General features: G+C 38.5%; 1 protein-coding gene and 2 long non-coding RNA genes across 4 annotated transcripts in view; 2 read left to right on the forward strand and 1 right to left on the reverse strand.

Annotated features, from left to right (window-relative positions):
• Positions 1-12,832, forward strand: part of LOC110058152 (putative 3',5'-cyclic phosphodiesterase pde-5) — a 26,364-nt gene extending 13,532 nt beyond the window's left edge. For both annotated transcript variants that reach the window (XM_089279466.1, XM_089279467.1), the window contains exons 16-28: positions 546-614; positions 1,071-1,126; positions 1,620-1,678; positions 2,258-2,296; positions 3,143-3,243; positions 3,986-4,081; positions 5,581-5,731; positions 6,070-6,225; positions 6,727-6,899; positions 7,792-7,903; positions 8,647-8,727; positions 9,228-9,316; positions 9,865-12,832. In XM_089279466.1, the coding sequence (XP_089135592.1) occupies positions 546-614; positions 1,071-1,126; positions 1,620-1,678; positions 2,258-2,296; positions 3,143-3,243; positions 3,986-4,081; positions 5,581-5,731; positions 6,070-6,225; positions 6,727-6,899; positions 7,792-7,903; positions 8,647-8,727; positions 9,228-9,316; positions 9,865-10,183 (1,501 nt within the window). In that variant the 3' untranslated portion in view covers positions 10,184-12,832. The remainder of the gene's footprint in view (positions 1-545; positions 615-1,070; positions 1,127-1,619; positions 1,679-2,257; positions 2,297-3,142; positions 3,244-3,985; positions 4,082-5,580; positions 5,732-6,069; positions 6,226-6,726; positions 6,900-7,791; positions 7,904-8,646; positions 8,728-9,227; positions 9,317-9,864) is intronic.
• A 982-nt stretch (positions 12,833-13,814) lies between these two features.
• On the forward strand, positions 13,815-15,679 carry LOC149097180 (uncharacterized). The gene is made up of 3 exons (XR_016204388.1): positions 13,815-13,997; positions 14,327-14,457; positions 14,929-15,679. It is a non-coding gene; the product is annotated as an uncharacterized LOC149097180 (long non-coding RNA).
• A 651-nt stretch (positions 15,680-16,330) lies between these two features.
• LOC149097181 (uncharacterized) lies at positions 16,331-20,834 on the reverse strand. Its single transcript, XR_016204389.1, has 3 exons — positions 19,964-20,834; positions 18,638-18,676; positions 16,331-18,006 (listed from the first exon to the last, which is right to left on the reverse strand). It is a non-coding gene; the product is annotated as an uncharacterized LOC149097181 (long non-coding RNA).
• Positions 20,835-22,579: the final 1,745 nt, after the last annotated feature.

Genomic DNA, 22,579 nt, shown 5'->3' on the forward strand with positions numbered 1-22,579 from the left:
ACATTTTATTTGCATTCCAGATGTATAGATTGTGTTTCATAATAAGAAGGTAACAATGATAAATACAGCAATAATTAAATAAATCAATATCAACACCAATAAACAAATGAGACAAAATTTGTCTATCCAGTTTCATGTTTTAACTGTGACGTGAGTGGGCTCCAGATGTCTTCCTAGATTGTATTGTCAGTGGTCGGGATGAGTTGTATTGGTTTGTCTCTCAGTTCTTTTGGGGTGGCTACTTTCAGGGGGGTCGCTACTTTTGGGGGGTCGCTACTTTCGGGATTTATTAGTGGCCACAAAACATTGACGTTAATTTCGGGGGGTCGTTACTATTTGAACTTTACGGTAGTGTATTAATACATGTATGCTAAATTTACATAATAATTTGGTATGATTAATGTGCATGGCCACACAGCAACATCTTTGCAACTGCAATTCATGTAACCTTTGGCTGATGTTGCACTATTTGTAGCAGGTTACACCCTCATCACTGAAAATTCTTCTCTTGATTTAATTTGTTGTACATGCAATGTTGATTGTAGGGAGATTGACCTTCAGACTGGGTATACCACAACCACGCTATTATGCATGCCAATCTTCATCAGAGGAAAGTAAGTGCACCTTCCCAGCCCTGGCATTGTGAGAATTACAAAGGAAATGCTGGGGTATCTTGCTGTCTTGTTTCTAAGTGATGATACTGTATTAGAGGGTTTTTTATATTTAGACCTTATGTATTTGTTACTAGCGATGTCCTTTGCCCCTCTCTAGTGTTCTGTGAAAATTGAGATTTAATTTCAGGGTTGTAGCCAGTATGAGGCAAACCGAAGCAATTACCTCAGTCATTTGTTTTTCGTTTCTGTGTTTCTGTTTTTTGAAGGGTGAATGTAAAACACTGTTACACTCATCTGTAAATAGCAATGAAGAGAATTTAACTGTGGGCCTTGCCTCAGTTGTAATTTTTTTTCTGGCGATGGCCCTGATTCTTTATTTTTGAGAGGAATGCTTGACCACTTTTGATGTAAGGCTTTTGTGGACAATTTATAATTTTGTTCCTTCTTTTGTTTCAGTATAATTGGTGTTGTTCAGATGGTGAATAAAAAGAGTGGAGTATTCACAGCTTCAGGTATGAATCCTTGTGAATTTCTGGACCAGAAAGAAATACCTACTCCATGAACTTTTCTTAAGAATGTTATGATCATCTTAATGTTTTGTTTTGTTTGATGTTTAAAGTTCATATCAACTGAGATACATGTAAATAATGTTCAAAGTGAAACTATACCATATTTTTTGGCCTATTTAAAGGCACACTGTTAACTATTAAACCACACGCCCCTAGTAAGTTTGATCAATTTGCACATTTATTTTACTTACCTGAAGAACATTGGTAAAAAATCTTTTAAAGACCATGTCCATGTAAGCGTCTCATCTATTAAATATATTCTTGAATTCAACTAATTGTGCCTGTGAAAATGAGCTAAGTTTTTCTTATTGCAAGCCCTGTTCAAGATGTGGATGTTGTTTTGTCCTTTACATCATTACATGTTCAGATAGCTTGTTCCTTAACCTGTTTCACACTTTAAAAATTATTAATTGGTATTTAATTATTCCAATGCTAGATGAGAAGTCATTTCAGACATTTGCTATCTACTGTGGTTTGGCACTTCATCATGCTAAGGTTGGTAGAGCTTGTTACATACATGTACATGAACTTCATTCCTAAGGGGTTTGAACTGCTTGTTAGCATCATTGTATAAATATAAAAAGTGTTCAACATGCACTATCATTGACTGTTGAAACTTGTTGTCTCAAACTCCCCTCTTCTTGAGGCCCGATTAGGGGTTTTCAGGATGTGGGGTGGCTACACATAGGCAAAAAATTATCAGGACACAGTGGAGGATTAATTGAATATAGGACATTTAGATCAGATAAAATGGGATATAGAGTAGCGAATTGTTAATTTTTGCAATTGGAATTAAAGGATACAGGATGTTTAGGCCAAAAATTAATGGGATGTGGTATATTTAGACCTCCTAATGGGGCCTCATTCTCCCTGGGATATACTTTTTCAGTCATTTATTACCAGCTATCTCGTCCCCCCACTTTCTCAAACTATATTTCAGTTCCCCTAAGAGTTTGGGATATTGGGTTTCAACTGTATTAGATGACTTGTGCCATTTCATTTCGAATTATCTCACTGTGCAGTTTGTTTACATGGTTTATGTAAATGTACTCAGTCTGTTTATTTCTTTTCCAGCTCTATGATAAAATCAGGAGATCTGAACAAAAGCACAGGGTAAGCTATAACTAGCAATTGATTCATGCTTTAGCATGCATCACCAAGTTTGGAAAGCACAAAAGAAGAGTAAGAATTACGTGAGGCACAGCCAAGAACAACTACAGCTTCTTGAGTGCTGTCCAAACTTTCCAAGTGCACCATAACTCGATTGCAAACAGCTATCAATAATATTGTTTCATAATATTGCCAGTGCAGATAAATGTATTACAATGGTCACTTCTTAGCAAAAACTATTTCTCTGTTGTAGCAAAGTATACTGTGCTCATGTAATGAGAATACTGAGTTTGATGGCTTTGCCATCTACAGTATGTTATATATTGAAATGTAGAATACACAATAAGAGGGAGTTGGAAGGAGAAGGGGAATATATGTAGGTATATCAAAAGGAAAAAGTGCAATCTAGTCAGAGGTGTTGGGTGACGGATAAAACAGTAGCTGACTTTATTACATGGCTAACACTGTGAGTGGGCAAAATGAATCAAATCCTGCACTGTGATTGGCTACCCGAGAGGGCAAGATGGCACTATCATGCCCGCTCAAACAGGCAAGATAGGGGAACGAGCTCGGCCAAATATATCCAGGCATCTTGACCTCATGCCTAATCAATAGGCCATGTATATAGAAGTGGAGTTTTAGATGATTATTAGGGGAGAGGTAAGGAATTGGATTGTCTCTGCAGAGGGAGGGCAAAAGGGAAGAAGAATAGGCTTTTCAGTGGTTCATTTATCATTAAATGAATTTGGACTTGCTTGTGAGGAAGGTGTCTTTTTTCTTAGGTGACAGTACGAGACCAATAAAGTTGATAGATAACTATGCTAATTCAAGCAATCCTGTTTGCTACAGGTAGCACTGGAGGTTCTTTCTTACCACAGCAAATGCTCTGACCGCGAGTTGGCAAGAGTCCAAGAAATGCAACTTGAAGATCCTTATCCAAATTTGGAATCGTAAGTATAAACAGCAAATGCTTTGTGCATAGATCCCCATGTTAAGATTCTCAGGGCCTCCATTTTTAATCATCCTTACGGCAATGTGGTAATAAACGGCCCCTGCATTCTTGTGGGGTTTTTCTGCAGCCTTATGACTAGCTTGTTGGACTCTAGATTGACATTCCAAGCTCAAGTACTCCAGCTGTGTCCTTGTGTTGTACATTATGTACACAGTCTCTTCTTGGGAAGGACAGAGACAGTGCACACGTTCAGTCATCCAAGTACATGTAGATGTCATTCTCACTTGCCTGATGGGCAAGGGCCCAGGAAAGTTGTCTACCAACTAAATCAAAACAGAAGTAAACAAAAACTTGCCAAGGCCAAGCAAAATTTGAGAGCTGCTTGTTCAAAGAGCAAGCTTAATTTCAATTTTTTTTTTTTCGAATCGAACACATTGTTTCTTTTGCTGGCCAACTGTTGAGATCAGTTGACAAAATGCAGGGGGGAGAGGTGTAACCTGTGATGGACTACATTTAGCATTTCGTACAAAGGGAGTAGAATCACCCACACTCTGTCCTTACTGAAGAAACCAGCTGAGGACAAGAGCCTTGTATTTGTGCCTCTTTGGCTCAAGTGCCGACTTTACCTTGCGTTACCTTTCTTGCACTGTCAGAACAGATCTCAAGACTAATAATATTATGCCCGTCCATGCTGGAAACATGATGTAATGGTATTTTTTGCCTTTGATTTCTCTTAAAAGGTATAAATTTGATTCATACTCACTGGTGACAGATGGAACGGATCGAATGCCAAGTCTTGTCATTCAAATGACAAAGAACCTCTTTTCACTTCAAAGGTGGGTACAATCGTGTGTGAGTGACAGGGCTCGAAATTGCGACTCACTGGTCGCCAATGCGACCAGAAATTGAGCACTGGCGACTAAATTTTCAGAACTGGTCGCCAGCTGGTGACTCGCGTTTTGTCCGGTAACAAAATAAAGAAAACCACGACACAACTTTTGTTTTTAAATCTTTATATCAGGAAATCAATTGGATATGGTAGCTAGCAGACAACTCACCTTTCCGTTCCCAGTAAATAATGTCTGAATATTACAAGATAATCGAAAAAATTGAATGTATTTCGAGAGGTCGATACTGCTTTCACGGCGCGCCATATTGTTTCAGCGGCTTCTTCCGAAACTGGGATCGCAGGCGCACTTCAACACCATGTGCTTTTATTTGCCGCGAAAATGGCGGCAGACACCAATCAGTTGAAGGAATTACGAGAGTTTTTACTTGCGGGGAATGATGATTCAGCCAAAAGGTTAATCCAAACTTTGAATTCTTCGAGGAAAGCAAGTCGAAAATAAAGAACGGCATTTCGCAGAAGTAGCAAAGGGAAAATACGCAATGACCCGTGTTTGTCTCACAATGAAAACCACGGACTTGAAAACGTTTTATGCTTCGCTTCATTTCAAAATGAAATGACTACGGAGACAACCGTCACCTTCGGACCAGAGATATATCACCTGAGAACAACGGTAGCTTTATAACTAAGTGTTACTCGTGTTGTTTCTAATTGTTTTCGCTCTTCAATTGTGACTTTTCTTGCATGCAAAGTAACGTATAAAATCGTGTTCTTGTGTAAGTTATTTATAAAATAAGTTGGCGACCAAAATTTACGATCTGGCGACCAAAACTTTTCCGTTAGTCGCCAGCTGGCTCCCGAACGAAAAAGTTAATTTCGAGCCCTGAGTGAACCTGTTTTTTGATAGAGAGTCGACAAACCAAGTCAGGGTTGAATGTATTTAGCTGACATTTTTGCTGGGACTCAGGATATTTGGTTTGTGTGCGTCCAGCCATGGATTCGAACACGCGAGTGCGTGTTGTACGTATTCTAAACATGCGAAAAGCCGCACATTTTTGTCACCGGGGGTCTTGTACTGATCTGTACATCGCAAGTACATAAAATGCAGTTAAACTTCTGCTAACGGACATCTCCAGTACACTGTCACCTCCTGCAAGGTGACACTCTTTAGTAAGAGTCTCAGCCACATACAAACTGGCACTTCATTTTTAACTTCCCGTAGATGGGCACCCCTTCTTACTGTTACAAGTGGACAATTTTTCTATTCATATGAGGGTCTGCTCAAAGGTGGTATAATGTTGCATTAATATTTCAAACTCGTAACTCAGCCTGTGAACTAGCTAGGTGTCACCATAATCAACAACATTTGAACATTTTTTTGAACTGTGTGAAGGAGTGGTCAACTTCGCAATGTCCAGTCCTCTTCCCCTCTCACTACTGTACTTGATATTTTTGAGCCATTATGGTGTAACCTATTTATTATAACAGATTTGGTTTAGATGAGCTCAGGCGTTTTGTGTTGACTGTGAAGAAGAATTACCGAGATGTGCCATACCATAACTGGACTCATGCCTTTGCTGTGGCACATTCCATGTACCTTGTTATTCGATCTGGAAATGACAAGTTCACTGCACTTGAGGTAAAGGGGAGCACCATGCTATTTACCACACGACTCTTGGATTGCAGTACTCACAAATTGATTTATCTGTCTGGTATTCTTTTCAATTTGGATCTCTGTAAAAGATCTCTGACACAGTCTTGCCATATGTATATCTGATCATTTGCAGTTCCTATTATCTGAAGGCAATCCCCATCCTACTGAGTGCGGGAGGGCAAAAAGGGACCACAGTGACGAAATAGGGGTTAAAAAGATGAATGTGTCAACAATTTTGTCGCCGATTGTAGCTCCGATAAAAGAAGAGAGAAAAGGCGGCATTTGAATTGGTTCATTTTTGATCGGAAGTGTTTGTTTTGCAGGCATTAGCAATGTTCTTTGCTTCCCTTTGTCACGACCTGGATCATCGCGGTCGAACCAACTCGTGGATGAAGAATGAACAGACTCCACTGGCTGCTGTGTACAGCACATCAACTATGGAACACCATCACTTTAACCAAACTATTACCATCCTTCAGGTACGCCGCACAAATGTTTTCTGGAGCTTCATGTTGTAACAAGCTGGCCCTTGAGAATTTCTTCGTCTCCCGTACAATGTATTTCCCTTTTTCCTTCCGCAATCTGCAAGCCTGAAACGAACTGTTTGAGAGACTACTGACATTCGAAATGCATTTTGGTATTATACAAAGTAGGTTCCTGTGTTCCAGCAGGACGCCTCACAGAATTTAACACATCCTGAGCTTAGATTCAGCAGAATTCAGTGTCTAAGTAGGTGAAAGCGGTATTTTTTTTATTATTTCTTATAATCGTTCTAGGCTTGGGTTGAGCCATCTGGAGTTTTTCTCTCATTTTTGTGGACGAAGTAGTAGTTTGTTAAGTGAGTTAATCTCCTTGTCACAAGTTTCTACTAATTGTGCGCTTTGTGTTTGTATAACTGAGTTAAGTCTATTTGTGTTAGTAGCGTTCAGCTATTTTCTTGTAAAAGAGGAATAATTAATACACTTGTTCCTTGTCAATAGCATGAAGGACACAACATCTTCTCACACTTGAGTCCAGCAGAGTACAAAACAGTGCTGGGTTACATGAAGGAGTGTATACTTGCCACTGACCTGGCATTGTTTTTCGGCAACAAGTCCAAACTGAAGGATTTAGCTGACAAGGGAGAATTCTCTTGGGAAAACCAGGAACACAGGTAAGAATTTAACAAAGCACTTTTACACCTGTGAGTGTGTTTGTTTTTGTTGTACAATGTTGTTGTTGTGTTTTTGTTCTCTTACAACAGCGGCACACGATACAGTCTGAATAAAATGGGCAGTGGGGGGGGGGGGGGGAGGGGGGTGCTCTACAAAGTTCTTTACGGGGAGGCTCCGTCCTGAGGTCCAATCCCTTCTCTTTTGGATACCATTTTGACAGAAGGGTACCCCTCCCCTTTCACATACCTACTGAAAACGCTGCATCCCGTTTCTATACCCTTGGAATGAAGTTAAGTATTATTTATCCAGTTCAAGTTGTGGCGAGAGTCAAGATGACAGATTTCCCTTCCCTTTCTCGTATAATACCTCGACTATTCAAATCCCTACCATTTTAAATACCTGAAGCTTGAGGAAAGTGCCCCTTTCGGGCGGAGACTCTCCATTTAGGCCATTATAGCGAGTACCCCCCTGCGGGAATAAATGTGAAAATCCGCCCCCCCCCCCCCCTCCAAACCGATGACGTAGCTTAAGAGAGATTGGTTGTTTCAATAATTTCAAACCGAGCAGCAACTATCCAATCATAGACCGCTACACGGATCTATGTCGAATTACGTCGTTATGGTAGAATTTGAGCGTGGGAACAATTTTGCTCCGGTAAAACTGTTTCCCCAGTCTTGGTGCTAAACAACATCAGAAAACTTGACTGCTTTGGCGCACTAACAATTGGTCGACTTTGATGCTGAGTTACTTTTAGGTTTTATCGTGGATCTGACAGCTTTGGAATCCAAGCAGAATCCAAATGCCTTCCCTTCTCAGTTTTTCCTAGTCTTAGAGTTGATATTGCACTGACGACATTCTCGGTAATTTTAAATATTATGCTTGTCCTTCCAGAAAGTTGTTACGAGCTATTTGTATGACTGCCTGTGACTTGTCTGCCTGTACAAAGCCCTGGGAAATCCAACTAGAGATTGTAAAAGTTATATACCAAGAATTCTATGCAGAGGTGAGGGAGAGTGACACGCAATATAAACACAGAGAGCTTAATGTTGGTAGCTTGTGACTTGAACTGTTGCTTAAGATGCTAGTATACAGATCACCATTGCCCTCAAACGAACGGATACGCATCAAATATTAGCCCGAATTTTAGAAGTTTTTTCTGGTCGCTATCTGTAAGAAAAACTCCGATTCTCTTGTTCTTTACTTCTCAAAAATATGCCCCACCTTTACCTGGGCGAGGTCTAACAAGTCACATATTCCTGGTGAGGTGATATATGGGTACCAGTTTGAAGGAGTTCAGTCACGGTACATGTGTTTTGAGTTGTTTTGGCCACGTACAAAATTACCTTTATGTTGAAGGAAACCTGAAAATAGTAGTTTACTAAGATAGAAAACCCCCAAAGAGATAATACTAAACCATAAAGGAACAAGGATGGTTAAGGATGGAGAGGATTAAAACAGATTGCAAACGACGAACTTAAGCCTTTCAAGATGCGCAAACACTGGCGTAGTTCCTTTAACACGGATCGAGAACAGGTAACACCGCATACACTGATAACGTCAAGCTAGTGTTGCTGATATAATTCTTAATTGCTTCCCTCTTTTGGTATGTGTGTTATAGCCAAACAGAACCGTTCCCCATTAGAAGAAGTATGCAATAGTTTCGGCTTGAGCAGAGGCTGTTGCTTTCTCACTTTATGTACAGAAAACAATAGTTTTGACTCGGGTTCGTTTTGTTGGTGTTGTTAGGGTGATCTGGAAAAGGCCCAGGGAAAAACACCCATTGCAATGAAGGACCGTAACACGGCTCATGAGCTACCAGCGCACCAGGTGAGGAACGCTACTGAACTTAAACTGACACCACACAGCGAGACAGCTGGACCATTGACACAAGCAAAAGATTGAGGAGTAGCTAACAGATGATAGTATTTGATGCGATAACAGCCGACGGCTCAGTTCAGATATGCAAACGGCCAGATCGGAAAACGAGTATGAAATATCACATACTTTGTTCTGAAGATCAGAATTTGGAAAACTTCGCAGTATACCCCCACAAAATAAAATCCAAGAAATTCCCATCCCCCAGTGGCAGGAGCGCGTGATATTTTGAAGTACCTTTTAGTATTATTTTGTTTTAGTAGTTCATGTTAGTTTCATAACGACTTCGTAAATCATACAAATGTAGGTCGCGCTTCACTCGATGAAGACGTTCCCTCGTAATACGACCAACTATCGAAGGACGACTAGTGGCAAGTCTAGTTACTCTACAGACCAACTAATAAGATTACTAGTAATATTAACGCCTTGCTCTGGGGTTTTCTTTTTGTTAGGTTGGTTTTCTGGTTGGAATCTGTTTGCCATGTTATGAGCTCTTACAGAGGTGTATTCCAGATACAAAGCCGCTTGTGGACGGATCTCAGTAAGTTTTGTTTGTGTCATGACCGTGGGCATCATTTGAGTTTGGCCTTGGCCGATTTTTCAAAGCTTTTTTCTCGTCTTATATTAGTGTCAGAATTGTACAGCCTGTTCAGTTTCAATAACATAACACAAGAGCCGCCCTGGGAATATAAGGCCCTAGGCCTCGATTCTAAAGATCGAGCACAGACAGACAGACAGACAGACCGACCGACCGACAGGCAGACAGACAGACAGACAGACAGGCAGGCAGGTAGACAGACAAAGACAGACAGGCAGGCAAGCAGGCAGGCAGACAGACAAACAGACAGACAACCTTTATTTAGCACGATTAGAATTAACGCTCAGTAGCTTATGGGGTCGTGCATAATAAATTAAAATTAAATGAAATCAAACTTCGTGACAAAGTATTCCAAAAAAATCGATAGATTCGGTCGTGCTCAGCTGTCATACTCTTTTAATGATATTACTTATCGCCAGTTTTGTTTTGTTTTTTTTGTTTGTTTGTTTTTTCCTCTTTTTTTTTCCGTTTGTTTTTTTTCCTATCAAAAGGACGAACTTAGCAAAATGGTCTAGAATGGCCCAACATAACAGAACAGCACTCGACGCCATGAACCCGTCTTCTGATGATTCAGGCAAAGAGGACCAAGACCAAAAGGAAGAAACAAGCCAAAAGGGTGAGGAGAGTGATGGAACAGCTGAGGAAAAACAAACCGCGAGTGACAGCCAGGCGGAGAAGAACGAGGACAAAGAAGAGGATCAGAGTGAAACGAAACATGAAGCCAGTGAGTCAGAAGACGGACAAGACAAACATGAACAGACAGAGACAGCTGTGGAGAAGGACGACAATGAGGCTGATGGTTCACCTTAACGTTGCTGCTATCAATTGTTTGTGACTGAAAGGGTTATGTTCAGTACTTGATTCTGCTCACGTGTGTTTGTTTCTACCTCTGATCTAACCGTCATTTAGCCCGTTTGTTGGGAAAACGCGAAAACAGCAGCGAGGACAGATTAAGACAAATGTGCTAATATATTATTTTCACTCGCTTGTGTTTTCGCTTCTCGCCGACAAAATCACTCATGTCAAAAAATGCACGGAGGAACGAAATTGTCAGATTTGATATTCCTGACTGCATGCATTATTTTCTGGACATATCTGTATAGTTTGGCCTGGAACAGGCTTATTAACACTTGTGGTAACGTGTGCTTTGAATTCAAGGCTTGGTCAAGCCATTCATGTGTCTTAATTTTGACACACAGTCAAAGAGAATTATACTTCTGTAGTCTCAAAGGGCCAGTTATTTAAGTTAGACCTCGTTTTTAACTGAAGTAATATCGCAGAGGCGACAAGGCGGAGGCTACGAGTAAATGACGGCTTTCTTAGACGCTTTCTACACGTAGAAAATCAGTCTATTAAATTTTAAAGTACCTTTGAAAAACCACTCAGAGGTCTTTGAATGACTGGAGAGACGCATAACGCGACAATAACAAACGTTTCTAAAAGCAGTGTAAAAAATCTCAATAGGAAAGACGGTTTGACGTCCAATATAAATACTCCGTCATTTTTTGTTGATTCTGCACGCGAAAGGAGTCGGGATATAAACTTGGTTTTTGATAGGCTGTAAAAGATCGAGTTTATATGAACCTGGCCTCTAACTGCATGGAAATCGACTTGGTTCAAAACTGATCCTAGATTCAAGTCATGATATTTCGGTGTCATTGTAAGACGGGGTTTTGTCAGTAGCTTTGAGGTCGAAAAGTTGCTGTGACAATTTTATTCCCAATGTCACAAGGTAATGTGAACTAAATTATAGTAAGAATAAGTGATTGTACATATTTGAATTTGTCCAGTGTGTGCCATCGCCAACTGTTCTGTACATTGTAAACTATATTTATCGTAAATTCAAAGTTATTACTATTCGAAGCGGTTCTTCTGTGACTTTCGTTCTTGAAGCCAAAAACTCCTCAACCTCAATGAATCAGAAATCGAAAGACGACAAGTCAACAGCTCAGACAGACTCGCCACTAGTCAACCAACGTTTAATGATCGCCCACGTTCGGAACGAGACGGCGATCTTCCTGCAAGGAAGTTTCGAGCGTTAGCGATGAAACCAACAAGGAAGACTATTGCAAAGGTCCGCTGAAAATACATGTATCATTGGAAGAGACTTAAAAAAGTCTACAACTCAGTTGTCGATAAGTTTGGAAGTTAACTAGTTTCGAAAGCCATCTGGAGACCGCTTTGTCAAAGAGAAATTTTATCTGGCTTATTGCCTTGTAATTGTATATAGTATACTTATTTATTAGAAGACCATAAGATACTTCATTGTATGTTCTTGGGTATAAAATAATCCTGTTATTGTACCGTGAAGTTTTTTTGAATTTGATCTGATGATGCATTTACATCAGGACTTTTTTTATCATTATTGTTTAGACTTTATTTTCAGTTAAAAACAGAACGATTTGTTTTGATATCGAATTATTGATCTTCGATAGTTTTTCTTAGACACTGAGTCAATTATTTTAGAGTCGGAAGTTTTAGTAAGTGCTATTTTCTCTTCCCAAACGTTGTAGATCTTCTCATCTTAATTCATTGAATTTTGGTGCCCAAAGAACCGGATTTGAGAATGTTTATTAAACTCCTTTTATATAACAGAGGAAAAATTCTTGATTGAGCAGGCATTCGACTGTGTTGGAACAGCTTAAAGTGTTTCTTGAACCTTTTTCAGCTCTTCGAAGCTGTAAAGTTATTCTTTCAGTTGCCAAATACTTTAAATTTAAATTTAATTTAAATATTTGATGAATTATGTACTGTAATTCAAATATCTGCCGTAACTGTACAATATGTAACATACAAGTAAAGTAACAACCTAATGCATGGATTAGTTGTCAGCTAGAAAGGAACGCTCGAAAGAATTACGGGATCTCAAGGTTAAGGCATTCTATTTATTGATGATTTACAAAGTTGCTTTCAAATCGTGAGAAACCTCAAGCTCTCATGGGGAACCTTAGTTTACATGGAATATGTTCTTTGTTAACATAAACGAGTTAGTTTCTGATCGAGGTACAGTCTGAATATCATAAGGTGATAGCACGATTAACTGTCCCAAGTAATTTGAGAGCGGTACATTGAATACGTTTTGTGCGACACGGGTTTAAAAACTCAAAATGGTACCAAGAATGTATGAGCTCATTAGAGCTTTTGCCACCCAGAGGTTTCGAGGTTTTCGAAAGCTTATTTCTCCTTGAATATCCCCCCCACCCCCACCCACATTTCACCAGTTACTAAGTTTCACATTTGAATGTATAAAGTCAATTTGTATCTAGTGTGAGGTCTTCTCTGCGCAAAGTGGTATGTCAATGAGGAAAAATGTAGACAATGACGTCAGCAAAGATTGGTAGCAACAGTGAGGCGACAGACAAATCCGCGACGTAGTTCCCTCAGGTGGTTGAATAATATTACTGTCGTAATGAAGTGGATATTGAAATGTGAATAGGAATAAAGAAACCAGATTTCAGATATTGGCGCGTTGTTACTGTCTAATCACTGACTACGCTTTTGTAGTAATCTATTTCAGATGCATCAAGTGATGAATTTAGGGGCCCCCGGTTCAAAGGGACACAGTCAGTTGGAGCACACTCATTAGATACCATTTCATAGCCAATTTGCATATCACAGAGACGCGATCCATACTGGTTTTAACCAAATATAAAAAATAATATCACAGAGCAAAAGCACACTCAAAAACAGGTTTTTCATTAAACGATTGAAAATAAAGCAAAACACTGCGAAAATTGAAGCGGATTTCTAGATCTACTTTGGTTTCAGGTTAAGGTAAACTTTTTTCAAACTGAGAAAACTAGTGTCCAGGTCAGCGCGGTCGCAAAGACGACTGTGTCCCTTTAATAGAAGGCTCGAGCGGTAAACCACGACAACGACGGCGATAAGAACGTCAACAAGCAAAAGATTTAATGAGGAAAACAATAGCTGTGCACGTGCGTTATAAATCTCTGTACATCTCTTTGCCGTCCTCTGCAAAACAACTTGAAATGACCAAGTTCTGCGTAGTCTAAGGAATGTGAACGTCGACGGCAAATTTTTCGTATTTCCATTTGGCATTAAACGCTGTCAATGCATATTTAGCCTGAGCACGTTTTCAGAGCCATTGGCATACTGAACAGATCTAGAACAGTTGCGAATAGACTCGCTGGTAAAATATAAATTCATTTTTTACTAGGCTTCGTCCTCGGCATTACTTATGCTCCCTAAAGTTGGACGGGTGCTGTGGTCTGTATAGTCCAAGAGTTTGAGTTTCGCTTTACGTTGGTGATCCTGAGTTACTTAAGGTGTTTCTGTCCTGTTTATCGGTCTGATAGTCGCCCCTTGGAAATGCGATGTTCCGAGAATTAGCATACAGTATTTGCCGTCCAAGCTTCACGCCCAATGACACCTCGCCTTAAAAATTTGCACGTGCTGAATTTTTAATTTTGTCGAAGGAGAAAATTTGCATTCAGTTTCCTCCCTCGTGGCAAACGGTCTTCTTCGCCGAACGACAGCAAAGTTCATTTGGGTCATTCCTTGGACACTTCTAGTGGTTGTAACGTTACGCTTAACTTGTTTTCAGCAAGAAAAGCAGAAAATTTGTGACAAGCATGGAAGGGCGAAGGAGTCAGTTGAACTTCAGGTTGGCTGTTCAAACTGATTTGAATGAACAAAGGTAAGAACATTACATTTCAGTTTTACAAGAAAATTAAACCCAAGCTAGAAAGTTGCTTTGGTAGCAGAGAGTTGAATTCGCCGGAATTGTCTCTGGACTTACTCCAGAGCCAAACCAAACGACCAAGAGACAAAATTTTAACTTCAGAAATTACCAATTTCTACTTGTTTTTAACGTGTTTAATAACGGTCACAATTCATTGCTCAACCAAACTTTGGCACAAAGTCTCCAAAGATGTATGAAACTCCATCATTCAGTGAACATTTTGATAACATTGTTTTACTTTTGTCATAAAGGTAGCCTGTAAAGGAATGAAAAATTCAAGTTTGGCCGAGTTAAAGTCAAATGTGGGGACTGAATGCAATGCACACGGAAAGGGATGAAAGTAGAGCTTCTTAAATCAGACCTGAAATGTTTTGTAAAAATGGTGGGTGATATATAGCGTGAACCTTTATTAATTCAATTAATACAAAAATGCATAATATAGAGAATTTTACAAAAAATAACGAAACGACATTTCTGCTATAGTGGAATATTAATACGCGCGCGTATTTTAAGTAACTTATTTGCAAGAGGCAGGCAGGGGGGAGGGGTCAGTATATTTAAGTTTGGAATGGGCAAGACTGGGGGGTAGGTAATAGGATGACAGAAATTTCAGAAGAGAATATTCTTAAATTTTTTTCATAAATTTCGTTTGTATTTTGAATCACTGCTTTGGTTCCTCCCATCTAAACGAATCACTGTACTAATCGTTTAAGAACGTTGATGAGGAAATTTGTAATTCCCCAGGGATTACGTAATAGATTTAGATCAGCTGCGCCTATTTTCAGTACAATGTGCCATAAAATACGTGTTTTTGTAAGTAATACGTACCCGCTCTTATGTGTTTCAATTTTAGTGCTACTGGTCAAGTTCGAGAGGACAAGAACCTTGATGAACTCAACCAAGATGTCATGTGTTTAGCACACTAATGAATGAGCTATTCGTCAAGAGAAGGATTTAAAAACAACCTGGATACGCATGCGTAGGTTTCTTTCAGATTTTTTGAGCGGCTGCTTCCCATTATGATTGCTGGTGACGTAGAACTCGCTCGATTCCAGTTGCTTTACGCAGACCAAATTTCTCTCGGTGTAGAATTGGTTTCGTTCTCCAAAACCATGTGTAGAAATAATATTTAGTCCGTGCGCGATTTTTGAGGTTTTTTCGCTATTGTGTAGCCAGCGGTCACATGGGAAACTCAGTCTTTCTCAGTAACAACAGGTCGATAACTGATCGAGTTTTGTAAGAAGACCTGTCAAAAAAAAAAAAAAATTCCAGTACCTTATTTCGTCCTTAAACAAGAGCACTCGCTTGTTTTCGTGAGTTGGCTACCGTTATTGACCAAATGTCTTTTTTACCGAAAAAAAAAAAAAAACCATCCGGCCCCGGACTTCCCTAAGCTCGAAATAGATTAGCAATTCAATTTAACAACAATCACCGCATTGAAAACCAAGTGATTTATTTATATTTTTTGGCGTTAAGGATAGGAATAACCGAAGGGTTTTTGTAGCAATTTGTTAGAGCGATTTCTCAAAACCCGTTAAAAAAAAATTAATATTCAAAATTTAATCGGCGGAAAAAATTAATGCGTGGTTTCTTTGCTATTATGAGCGAGGTACAAACATGGCGTTAAACACAGTGTTTCTTTGGGAAAATTCCGTAAGTCTTGGTGTCTTAAATTTTTACATTTTGGAAGCTTGAGATATTTTGCAGAATACTTTACTGGTTAAATTTCAGTTATGTAGATTTGTTACCAAGCGTGCAGTAGCGTTTTCATTCTTTTTTTTTTTTTTGCAAATTTTCCCGCAAACTTTTGACTCGGTTTACTCGACGGAAATTACTTGATATCAGGAGCCCATTACCCAATTGGTATGGAACGCTCCGGGTAACGGGCTCCTGTTGATATCGAGTTTTTTTTTTAATATAAACTCTGTATTTGGCTCCATGTTTGTACCTCGCTCAAAATGACGGGGAAACTGCCAAATGTTTTTGAGCTGTTATTTTTAAATTCACGGAGTTTGTAAAAAAGCTCAGGCTTGCAAAAATTTCTCTGCCGAGATAATCCAAATGTAAGTTTTATATTTTAGCTTAATTTGTTATGTTGCCAGCCTCAAAGCACACTTGTTAATTTTTCGCTGCCAGTGTTTATTTAGTGCTATCATTTGCATGCTCGAGATATCTTGTACTCTTTTATGGATAGTTCGATTTGTTTATCTTAGTCTTTATTTTCAGTTTGACCAAAGATTTACTCAGACTTAATATGCGGTTATACAATTTTCTTGTAAATAGTCTTTTATTGTCTTGTTAATTGCCACTACAACTTGTAATTAGTCAAGTATACAATAAAGAAATAAAAAGACTACAAAATATAACTGTTTTCTTTCTTGTATTGTTTACATCAAGAATAAAAAGAATGCGCGCTTTTAAAGGGGCCTGGTAACTAGAAGAAATGTAGGCTATCTCTTTTACTATTTTTTGACTATGTAGGGTTGCCGAGAAGAAAAAAATTTCTGCGCTTTTAAGCAGAGGGCTGATGACAAGTCAAAGCATAGTCTTTCTTTTGATGAGACAAATACGTAAGCTAACTGGCGTAGCTGCACAGATTTTTCCCGCCAAAAGACTTAAATTATTTTTCGACTTGAAATCAGACCCCATTCAAAAGCGCAGACCTTTTTTTCCAAGGCAAAAGTTTTCCTGCCAAAAGACTTAAGATTATTTTTTTTACTAAATACCAGACTACCTTTAAAAGCGCACACTTTTTCTTCGAAACAGTTTTCCCGCCAAAAGACTTAGTTTCTTTTAAACTGAAAATATTTTTCCCGCCAAAAGACTTGGTTATTTTTTTCAAGCCATAAGTCATACTGCATTATCAAAACAATATTTTTTCAAGCCAAAAGGTTGGAATATGTTACGCAATATAACGAGTTCCACTACAGTGATTGCACTTTTTAATTCTAAGAACGTATATTTTGAGCGAAAACACTTGAATATTTCCTTTATAAATACCGAACTAAGTCGGTCAAGGCCGGTGATTTTTTTCTGAACGAAATTCCACGCACGTTAACTTTATTTCATATCTCTCACACGGTGTCTTATAAAGCTTATATTTTCCGACGCAAAGACTTCTTCAACTCTTGCTATGGTTTTTAATCTCGAAAACCTTGCAGTAACGCAGGACCCGGTTGCTCAAACCACATGAAAAACTAATGGTCGACAACCATGAATCTTAATTAAATATTTGTAAATTTTCAGTTATGTTTTCCGTCTAGATCTCCAATCTTCGTTATATGTTCAGTTTTGAATTTGACTGGTCTTAACTCTACTAAATATGAATGATGAATGATACTTTCATAAAAGAAAAATTAATATCTCGAGTAATAATTTAATTCTGGATTAGAGAATTGATGAATAGGCTGAGCAACCGGAACCTAGTTTTTGAAATTCAAGATATTTAGCGGGTGAAAAACACGAAGACAACGGCAATGACAAACAAATTTAAACTCTGAATGACCATCTCACGATAATAACAATTCACTTTGTCTATCGATATCAGACAATCGTATAACTGATTTTGTAAATATAACATTCAATTTCAATTGAAACAAGAATGATCCAACCCCTAAAACGTGCGCACAATCCTGATTTTACGATGGCGCGACGAAACCAAGATTTATAACTTACATTCTAGACCATTATTCTTATCGATTTTATAACCGACGTTCTCGTTGCCGTTGTATCGTTGTTTGCTTACAATCTGTCTTACCCTCTCTCCATTCCTAAAATTCTTAAACAAGGCTTCGATAAATAAAATAGGTCACCTCGTTATCCTTCTTATTCCTAAATGCGTTCAGAAGTATAGTTCATAGTTTTCATGAGCCTTGTCCTTGTCTTGCTGTCCTGATCCAGTCTTTTCGCGTATTGGAGCAGTATCAGTAGCCTGAAATACCACAAGAATTGATGAGATTTAACTTGAGGCTTGCAGAGTCGTAGCAGTTATTTTTAACCATGAGAGAAAACTTTTGAAAACGAAAATTCGTACAGGAAGTAATCTTAGAGTTTACAATACTTAGTGTACCATACTGATGACATATGTCCAGGGTTTTACTTTTCGCTGGTTCCCAAGCAACAGAGGTTACTTTGTTGTCTAATCACTCTGCATTGAAACGGAAACAAAATAGTTTCTGACAAAGTACAAGTAAGAAAACACCAGTCATGTAGGAGGGGATGTCTCGTTTATTGATCAGACATAAACAGCAAACATAAACTGCCCTAGGTTAGTTATTAATACAACAAATGTACTAATCTAATCAGAAAACTTTGTATCATTCTTTTAAATATTACCAAGCATTGCAGTTGATCGCTTGTACGGAAAGTTTTAGAAGAGTCCCAATAGATGTTGTCATTAGATCTGATCACAGGAGACTGAGGAAGAGGAAATAATACCATTTTGATTTCGGTATTTGTTGGTCTAACAGAACTACAACAAGATCTGTAAACAACTAATGTTGACAGTCACTTAGAGTTAGTTTTCAAGGAAACGGGTATTTTATACAAAATGATGTACTTACCAATCCATTGTCAATGCATAATTCTTTCCACGATTCTCTCTGTTGAAGAAATAACCTTCATTAATTAACGTACTTCGTTGAAAATTGTTCTAAATTTATTATGGAAGTAAAGTTGAGAAAAAGTCTTGTTCTCAAGATCAAGGAAACACAAACCAACAAAACTTTCATGGCTTCTAGACACATTTTGGCGTCTTTTACATACAGAATTTTTTCATTCTTGCATATTCCCCTTGCCATACATGGTATTTTCAGAAATTGGCATCAGCTTTTCCATAACAGATCTGATTTGTACAAAATTCCTGCTTTACCAATTTTAATTTTTTTTTTTTGGTTTATCGTTTCCATGGAAATATCGATTACCTTAAAAAACACGTTCAACCAAACTTCACTCCTTTTCCAAAAACTGCTGTAATTTTCGCATCGATCAGATCAAGGGAAGGTTGGTAAAACGCCAATTGAATATGCTAGGTACGGTCCAGAATAAACTATACTGAACCACCTTAAGCTCTCTGTCATCGTTGACACCATGGCAACGTCATGTTGTATTCTCGTCTCGGAATGACAAAGTAATAATGATAAAAAAAAAATTGTTCAAGTGACGTCAAATGAACGGGTCTACTTCCTATTACGTTTCTTACTATCAATAAGACTTTAACTACATGTATGATTCCATTAATATCACATTCTCATCAATCTTCTTCATACATTTCTTCGAGTGCTGGTGAGGAGAATTTGCTTGTAAATCAAGACATTTTAAATTTAGCCCTGTTGATCATGCACTGTTCTCGTGATCTTAGGGCTTAATGACAGTGGTGATATTAACGAAACACAATACATGCATACTGAGCACTGTCAGGGCTAAAAGGTTTTAAAAAATATCGTTGGTAGCGTATTTTCCGCTGATACAGGTTTATTTTTTAGTCAGACAGCCTTATTTAGGCTCAATTGTAACTATATGTAAGAAAACAAAAATAAAAATAAAAAGTTCAGTTTAGTTCAATGCAACTATGTTAATAACGAGAAAGGTTTGCGTCGTGAAATACAAACTGTGGGTCAATTTAGGAAATAGTTTAAAGAAAAAAAAAACACTTGAGACCAATGTATCATTTATTACTCTAGGTGAGTCGCAAGCCGTTAAAGTTCAAGCGTGGACGTTTCATGAAATTCGCTAGTATAGCCCTCGAAACAAACTTTGTCAGTAATTATTCCTGATTCGATATTTAAGATTTGCTCTCGTAAAATCTTAAACTAGGAGTCAAATGATAATCGTACAACTAAGTTTTGGATTCTGAAGTTCAACACAGTTTAAAAGAGATTAGGTGGTACCTTGACAAGAAGCGCGGCTATCGACACCTCATCCTCGTTGAATTACAGTTCGCCGCTACGAGAAGATTAGAAGTGTTCAGAATGCCGAGTGTTCAACACTTTTTCTTGTGAAATGCCTCCCACTTGGTTCCACGTACGCTCTCTGCTGAGTGTTTCCTCCGTATTAGTGAAATACAAACCGTTGAAGCTTATAACGTTTCCAGCCACAGGAAAACGTGGCTCAACACCACAGAAGATGTCACACATGCTTCGAGGTTGAATAAATTACATGTCATTAAAATTAATGAATGCAAAAGATTACTGTGATTGGACATTTTCAAGCACGCAACAAAGCACTAAAATACGTTACTAAACGCTTACAACTTTTTTCTCGTTGGATGAATTATTTTGAGAAAAAGTGGATCTGGTTTTATTCCAGGCGTAGTCAATCGATAAACCGATAATCGATATATCGATTGCCGATTGAAAATCGATAAAGAAAAAAAGTTGTGAGTTATCGATTGTTATCGATTGCCGATAGTAGTCGATAGCAATTGATTCATTGATTGGTATGGATTATTATCAATTGTTATCGGAATCATTTTTGTCCTTTTACAAGTTACACTGATAAAATGTTTGACAAAATTTGTCTATAACGGTTTTATTGAGTCAATTTATCATAGCCTACACTGGGAGAAACATTTTGAGCTTTACATCTTTCTTGCTAGTTTACGTCACCGGAAGAAGCTCAGCCCAGAGTAGCAGTGTAAAACCCCCGAGTTTTAGTCTCATTGAAGCGAAATAAACGACAGAGTCAGTGTTCTAGTGATTTCAATTATTTGCATTAGGAAATCAACGTAAGAATAGATCTCTGGAGTAGGCCAAAAGGAAGTATAATCTAGCTAGCATGCTGAAGATGAACGTCTCGTGTTGTTCCAGGTATTATTTTACACAATAACAAAACCATCTTTGAATAGTCCGGGTAGTTATCGTGGAATTCTTTTGAAATCGATAACAATCGATATTCCTGAAGATAGGAATTATAGACTGTTATCGAAATTTGCCAATCGATAACAATCGATAAAGAAATTTTTCTGAGTTATCGATTGTTATCAATTGTCGATATCAATCGATAGCAACCGGCGATTGATATTGATTGATATCGATTGAATCGATTGATTTCCGATATCGATTTCTATTGATTGACTACGCCAGTTTTCTGCCTTAACGTTTCTTGGTGTATGTCTAGAAGAGCACAGTTCGTATGTCGAAAAATTCTCACCATCGATCAAAAGAAAATGTTAAAGCCAGAAATGGACGTTGTAAGCGCAATTCCGGACTATAAACTACTGTGCTGAAAGAAATAATTACGCTGAGACATTTGAGGTAAATGTAAGAGAAATTGACGTTTACAAGTGAATACAATCGAACCTCCCGTGAGCTACCACCCAAAATGTCAAGTCTACGTGGTGGCTTACGCGAGTCGCTTACGAGAGCTTGGACCATATTGGGTCAAATTGTACCTCGTTAGCATATGGCAACTGCAAAGACTTACCTCGTGTTTTAAATGTTTTATTCATGTGAAAAGTCAATTCCGAGAAAAAATTCGGTACTATCAATTGGGAAATTTCCATCTCTTGTACTACCCACAAATGCAATAATGTTACAACACCTTATCATCCAATTTACGCTCTATTACCTGTCAGGTGATCGCTTACGGGAGGTTTAAAACAGAAGAAAATCAGTTCAAACATTTTGCTCTAAAAGTACAGTGAACGTCGCTTACGAGAGATGGTCGCTTACAGGAGGTTCCAAATATAGTGATTTGGCTTAGAAACTTTTGGCAGTTTGCAAAACTGGTCGTTGAGGAGAGGTGGTCTCAAACGGAGGTTCGACCGCATACAGTTCTGTGCTCTGCAGTACTAGGACTGGCCGTTAGTTGCAGCCAGCATTAACATTAACATTAATAGTTTCGCTGCAACAAAAAGCAGTGATACGTACAGTTTACAAATGTTTATAACTATCTTTCAAAGTCAGGCCCAAATCCGCCCAATTCCTTTCAAGTGTCAGTTTACGGGAGCTTAAAAACAAAGGAAAAGTCTAGATCGTAAGCCCTCCAAGTGTCCGCGGCCGCTCACAAAGATGTCCGCTTACGGGAATGAGAAATAGGGAGTTCAAACGGGATTTTGTGAAGATGGTCGTAAGCAGAGCTGTCCGCTTACGAGAGTGTTCTTTAAGAGTGACTTTGGTCTTAAAACATGTCGGAGAATATCTAGAAAGGAGGCAAAGTACACTAAAACAGAACTAAAAACAGGACTCTCGTGTCAATTATTTAGTCAAACTTCTGCTTTTATGGAGTACGTACCAATACAAAATGCACGTCTCAAGCACAGTTTCAAGTCTCCAAAATGAATGCCAGTAGAGCACATGTTCCGTAAGTTATCGAGGACTCGCTTCACAACACAGAGTTGTCTGCAATGTGTTTCATTCTGGAAAACACTCATACTATTACAAAATTAAAGCAATAAAACTAAAAATAGGATTCAAAGGGAAACTATGGTTAGCATCCATGGTGAAACGCCGTGAAAACGTTCGCTTGCACAGTCTCACGTGATGGTCATATGGACGCATTTCTCG

The sequence above is a fragment of the Orbicella faveolata genome, unplaced genomic scaffold, assembly GCF_042242905.1.
Source record: "Orbicella faveolata isolate gen_17 unplaced genomic scaffold, um_ofav_v1 contig_47, whole genome shotgun sequence".
NCBI classification, from domain to species: domain Eukaryota; kingdom Metazoa; phylum Cnidaria; class Anthozoa; order Scleractinia; family Merulinidae; genus Orbicella; species Orbicella faveolata.